The sequence below is a fragment of the Oryzias melastigma genome, linkage group LG6 (assembly GCF_002922805.2).
Source record: "Oryzias melastigma strain HK-1 linkage group LG6, ASM292280v2, whole genome shotgun sequence".
NCBI classification, from domain to species: Eukaryota; Metazoa; Chordata; class Actinopteri; order Beloniformes; family Adrianichthyidae; genus Oryzias; species Oryzias melastigma.
Window position 1 is genome coordinate 1,485,249 of NC_050517.1, and position 5,835 is coordinate 1,491,083.

The 5,835-nt window shown below is 51.3% G+C and overlaps 2 protein-coding genes across 5 annotated transcripts in view; both read right to left on the reverse strand.

The window, feature by feature from the left end:
• Nucleotides 1-2,776, reverse strand: part of celf1 (cugbp, Elav-like family member 1) — a 20,058-nt gene extending 17,282 nt beyond the window's left edge. For all 4 annotated transcript variants that reach the window (XM_024281055.2, XM_024281054.2, XM_024281053.2 and 1 more), the window contains exon 1: nucleotides 1,909-2,776. In XM_024281055.2, the coding sequence (XP_024136823.1) occupies nucleotides 1,909-1,979 (71 nt within the window). In that variant the 5' untranslated portion in view covers nucleotides 1,980-2,776. The remainder of the gene's footprint in view (nucleotides 1-1,908) is intronic.
• A 994-nt stretch (nucleotides 2,777-3,770) lies between these two features.
• The window catches only part of mtfmt (mitochondrial methionyl-tRNA formyltransferase), a 7,617-nt gene continuing 5,552 nt past the window's right edge, over nucleotides 3,771-5,835 (reverse strand). Inside the window, exons 8-9 of the mRNA XM_024282526.2 lie at nucleotides 5,039-5,112; nucleotides 3,771-4,949 (exon numbers count right to left, since the gene is read on the reverse strand). Coding sequence (XP_024138294.1) covers nucleotides 4,761-4,949; nucleotides 5,039-5,112 — 263 coding nt within the window. The 3' untranslated portion in view covers nucleotides 3,771-4,760. The remainder of the gene's footprint in view (nucleotides 4,950-5,038; nucleotides 5,113-5,835) is intronic.

A 5,835-nucleotide genomic window follows, 5' to 3' on the forward strand; every position in this document is an offset into this window, starting at 1 on the left:
ACGGCGTTCCTACCTAATGCTAAAGGTTTGCAGTCTTCAGGGTTTGGAGGCTGAGGCTGCACCAACTGCTTGAGCTGCTGTGATTTGGTGGTTCCTGGTGAGGTTTGGAGAAGGAGACGTGTCATAACCCAGCTCAATGGCCCTGTGGAAGAGTGTCCACCCAGAGCCTGGAAGGTCTTGACCTCAAATCCCAGCCGAATCATTCCAAAGACTCTAAAAATGTGACCCTCAGCATAAAAGGTTGGATTGGGGGGTTAAAACCACCAAATGGTTCTTGCGTGCGGCTGTGTCTGCAGCTCAGCACTCCCACAGGGGGAGGGGTCAAAAGCAGATAATTGATTTTGTGCAAATCTTCTGCAGAAATGGCGCCTGCTGTCACTGGACAGTCTCTGGTCATGGCAGGTCAGAATCGGGAAGGGGGTCTGTTCTCCCTGCTGGACCTGCCAGGTTTTGCCAGTCTCCCCCCGTCCTCCTCCAGAAGCAAACCATCTCCTTCATGGCTGGTACTGTGGGGAGAAGAGAACCGGGTCATGTCTGTGTTGACCTCCGGGACTTCAGCAGGTGGTGCTATTTGCTCCGTCTGTCAGCCATGAGGCACGAGGAGTCTGGACTGGTTCACCCACACGCAGCGTTGTTTCCATGTCAGCCGCCAGCTGGACAGAACCTTCGCTGGACCAGAGTCCGACGGAAAGGTCAGACTCAGACGTTGGTGCCACGATAGCGACCATGACAGCGACCAAGACAGAGACAACGACGGCAACCACGAAAGAGACCAGAACAGCAACCAGGACAGAGACCATGACAGCGACTACGAGAGAGCCCACAACAGAGCCCACAACAGAGACAGCGACACCGACATAGACCACGACATAGACCCAGACAGAGACCACGACAGAGACCACAACAGTGACCATGACAGAGACCACAACAGAGACCAGGAGAGAGACCACGACAGAGACCCAGACAGAGACCCAGACAGAGACCACGACCGCGACCACGACCGCGACCACAACAGTGACCATGACAGCGACACCGACATAGACCACGACATAGACCCAGACAGAGACCACGACAGAGACCAGGAAAGAGACCACGACAGCGATACCAGCATAGACCACGACAGAGACCCAGACGGAGACCCAGACAGAGACCACGACAGAGCCCACAACAGAGACCGCGACACCGGCATAGACCACGACATAGACCCAGACAGAGACCACGACAGAGACCAGGACCGCGACCACAACAGTGACCATGACAGAGACCACGACAGCGACACCAGCATAGACCACGACAGAGACCCAGACAGAGACCACGACCGCGACCACGACCGCGACCACAACAGTGACCATGACAGCGACAGAGACGGGTAGATGAGCTCAGAACAGCGGGTTTGGTTCCCGTGGGGTCATTCAGGTTCATCTTCAACTGACGTCTAAAGACTTTCCTTTCTGCTGGTCATGAAGGAAACCGCCCGTTTGGATTGCTCAGTTTGGACCGCTCAGTTTGGACCCCCCGTTTGGACCCTCTGGTGTTACACATCCCAGGAGCTTTAGGTTCCTTGGTGCAGTGGACGTCCAGGACTCAAACCCCTTCAGATGGAGAGGCCGCTGAAGTTTTCCAGATGTTGAGCTCCAGTTCTGTTCCCAGAGCGCGGCGGGTCAGACCAAATTGCTACTAACCGGGATGATCTGAAGAGGAGAGTCTGCAGCTGCTGAGGAGGATGCAGAGGGGAGAACAGCAGCTCCTGCAGAGCTGATCCACAGGAAACTCCTCTTCCCTCATCTCAAAGGGAAAAAGTTCTTTTTTGAAATAGAGACGGTCCCAGCAGAGAACACCCCTAGTTTTCTGTGAATATGGAAGCGTCCTAAAGCGGGTTTATAAAGACCAGATCATCAGGAAACTCACACTGGAGCGGAGCTCAGAGAGCAGTGGTCCACCATCATCTCAGGGAGGAAGTCCAGTTTGAAGGACGCCATGATGCCAGTCTCACTTCCTCCTCCAGACCACCGCAGAGTCCAGGTTCTGTTGCTGGTCGATCCAGGCTGGAGAGGACACGAAGAGACGCTTCAACATGAAGACAGCAAAGACCACAGACTGCCGGACCGCAGGAGCACGCCACACGCTGGCACTGAGCTCGGCGTGGAGGAGGACGGACGCCACAATCAAAGTGCTGATGATCCAGCCCCTTTGTGGCGGTTTCTGCAGGCCCAGCAGAACCTGCTCCAGCGTCAAACAAACAGGCTGTCAAAGCCATGGAGATAAGGCCGGCTGGGCCGGGAATGAAAGGCGGAGTCACGCCCCCCGGCTGGACTCTAATCCCTGGACTAACCTCACCGGGAAACAACAAGCAGCTTCCGGCCTGTGGGGTGGGGGTGGGGTGACGATCTGAGTGAAACACTCGTCAGGTCCAATGAGCAGAACCTCCACACTTCCAGAGGAGAACAGACCCGGGTCAGCAGACAGAACCATTGAGCTTCAGTCTGGGGGGTCCAACCCTTCTGTCTCTATCTGGTTCCTCCTAGGCTGATGAAGGCAGAACAATACCAAACTGGATCTGAACCAATGATTGTGTCTGAGACCTGAATGACCCCGCCCCCCTGGTGTTCCAAACAGGAAGTACCCCTAAAATCCCACAGACTTCTAGAAGAGGAACCAGCTCTTATCAGTCGTTCTATTGGTCACAATAACATTCTGGATGTGAAACTTTAATATCTTCTTGATAATCTGATCTTTTTTTCTCTGTAATTCAAGTTATGAACTGACCAATCAGAGGCCTCGGTAAAATAAAATCTGCTCAAATGAAAGGTCGATATTTTGAATAAAACCTCAAATATTGGAGGATTATTCAAATTTGTATTTAGAATTGTGAACGATCTAAGACAGGAAATGAAAATACAGCTCAGCTGGACATTAGTAAAATAAATATTGGACATTTTTCTGTTGACATTGTTAAAGTTACCTTTTATTATTCATGTAAATGTGTGTCAAACAGTCTTCAGTTCTTTGGTTTCCTGAAGTTGTGTATCACGTTCACGTCTCTGTCACTATTTTGACTGACGTCACCGTGAAAAGAGTTTATTAGAAGACGATGACAAACGAAAAAAGAAAATTAAAACTAAAAGAGAGAAAGAGTTGAGGATTATCAGATGGTGACATGGTAATGGGGGGGGGGGGTAAAGGTAAAGCAAACGAGAGAAGGAAAGAGGTAAAAATGAGAAGGAAACTACCATTGAAAGAAAGGAGCAGTCTAGAAAAAGGAAAAGGAACAGCACCATCCTGGATGAGATGTTCCTGCAGACACCGTGGAACCTGACAGAAATAATGTAAATAACATAGTAATAGTCCGCTGTAGACCCCCCCAATGATCCAGGTCCAGGAGACGCCCCTGGGGGGGCGGGGTCTCATACTCTGTCCAGTCCTTTGATACAGTCAGTGGTTTGAACCGTCTGGAGTAAAGTCTTCCAGCTCAGAGAGTCATCTTGAGGTTTGGCTCCGTGTCAGGAGGAACCTCATCCCACAGGTCCAGCACCAGGTAGAACCCTGTAGATGTTCTGCTGGACCTCCGCGGGTCAAGTGCGAGTCCTGACCGTGTCTCTCTACTTCCCCAAACTTCCTTATCCACACGCTGGTGAGTTTCAGGATCAGGTAGGATCTGGTGGTGCATAGGGGTCAGGAAACTCCCGGTTTGGATCGGGTCGTGGATGTAGAGTCGCAGGTTGATCAGTAAAAAGAAGAAAATATGGACAAAACAAAAGAAAAGGTTTGGAAAAGCTTGAAGAAAATAAGTTTAATCAAACATTTTTGCTCATTGAGGTCTATCTGTTGAAACCGAACATTCAGGACATCTTCGACCATCAAAAGCTCTCTCCATGCCCATAAAAACAAAGTGCATTCTGGGGGATGCAGCCAGAAAAAAACTAAGTATATTTGAAAAAGAAAGTAAGAGAAGCAGAGGGTCTCCTGCTGTGGAGAACGCCGCGACGGTCACAGAAAGACGCTCAGATGACCAGCGACGTTCTCCACTGCGGTGACACCAGGACGCCGGCAGAAAGACTGAGGTGATGACCCCGGACACGTGCACGGCTCACCGTGTTTTTGTACAGCTCTTCATCATCCGCCTCCTTAAAGATGAGATCAAGAAAATCTTGAAATGGAAGCTCCTCCCACACGCGATGAGAGCGCCTGGGTTACAAACACACTTCCTGACAAGCGGCGAGCAGCGACGCTGTCATGTTGATCACATTCGGCGTGAACGGACAGGAGTTAAAAATCAAGTATGGGGGAGGGGCTGATCTGCACTACATGTGCTGAACCGCGTCCACCGATCCGTACGGATCAGACGAGATCCGTCACAGATCAGACGAGATCCGTCACAGATCAGACGTGATCCGTTGCAGATCAGATGTGATCCGTCGCAGATCAGACGTGATCCGTTGCAGATCAGACGTGATCCGTTGCAGATCAGATGTGATCCGTTGCAGATCAGATGTGATCCGTTGCACACCTAGCATGTTCCCTCCATCAGAATGTCAAAGCAGTGGATCCACACCAGTAGGACTGGATCTCCAGGATGCAGCAGATCCAGTAGATCCAGCAGAACCAGTAGATCCTACAGATTCAGTAGATGTACAGATCCTAAAGATCCAGGCTGTGAACTGAGAGTCAGAGAGACACAAACTCAGAGATCCTTCAGATCAAATCTCTACATGAAGAACCAAAAGTCCCTCCGGTCTTTCTACAGTCCACCAGAGGAGAGTCTAAATCGGCGTGGACTTTGTTCTCCTCCGAGCTCCTTTAGCTCCTCCCCCTCTGCTGCTGATGAACCGCCCCTCCGTCGCCCCGTGGGGCGTGTCCTTCTTCAGCGTCTGGTGCAGGTAGCCGTTATGGAAGTCCGTAGCCGTCAGTCTTTTCTTCAGAAGCACGGCCTTGAACAGAACCCAACCATCCTGGAAAAACAGCCGAGACATGAACGACCACGCCCACATCAGACCCCCCCCAACAACGAGCGAGGACACGGAGGATGAGCGGCGCTCACCTTACAGCGGACCGCCAGGGCGCCGGACTCCTTCTTGAAGTGCACGCTTCCAGGAACGGCGTTCTCCATCTGACCTGGAGACGAGGAGAGGAAGATGTGGATCAGCGAGGAAGAGCGTTACAGGTCAGCTGGGCCTAACGGTCAGGTTCAGGTGAGAAGAAGTTCTGTGGCGGCGAGCGTCAGCTCCGTCATCTGGACCGACAGTCTTCATGGTCTGAGATCTCCAGAACCTGGAGTTTTCTGGATCTTCTCAGACGATGGAACAGCAGAGTTCCCAACTGATCCGGCTCATTGTCCTCCGCAGAGACCCACAACACAGGTGTGTTTTGAGGGGGGGAGGGGCAGGTGGACGGTGGTGATCAAACTCACCTGACAGAAGGGCACGTGCTGATCTATCAGTCTGGCTTAATGTTTCTATCACTGCTTCACCATCACTTTGTGTGCTTGGTGACGTGAGTGCCATCGATATAGAAGGAGGATTAGTATCTGTAATCTTCATAACTCTTTGTATAGCAAAAAAAACTATTTTGTTAAATTGGAAAAACAAGAAAAACATAAACGTTAATCAGTACAGGAATCTGCTTTTTGATCATATCAGTTTGGAAAAAACATCAGCTAAAAGTTCAAGTAATTTGGAAAGAATTCAGTCTCTCTGGTCTCCCATAGCTGATTCCATGATTTAGGGGGGAGGGGCTTGGGTGGTCGCTGCGCCTTGATTGTCTGCTGGGGCTGTTGGGCTGGGGCGTCCTGACGGTGGGGGTGCGCCGTGTGGCCTCCCGGGCCTGGGTGTGGGGGGT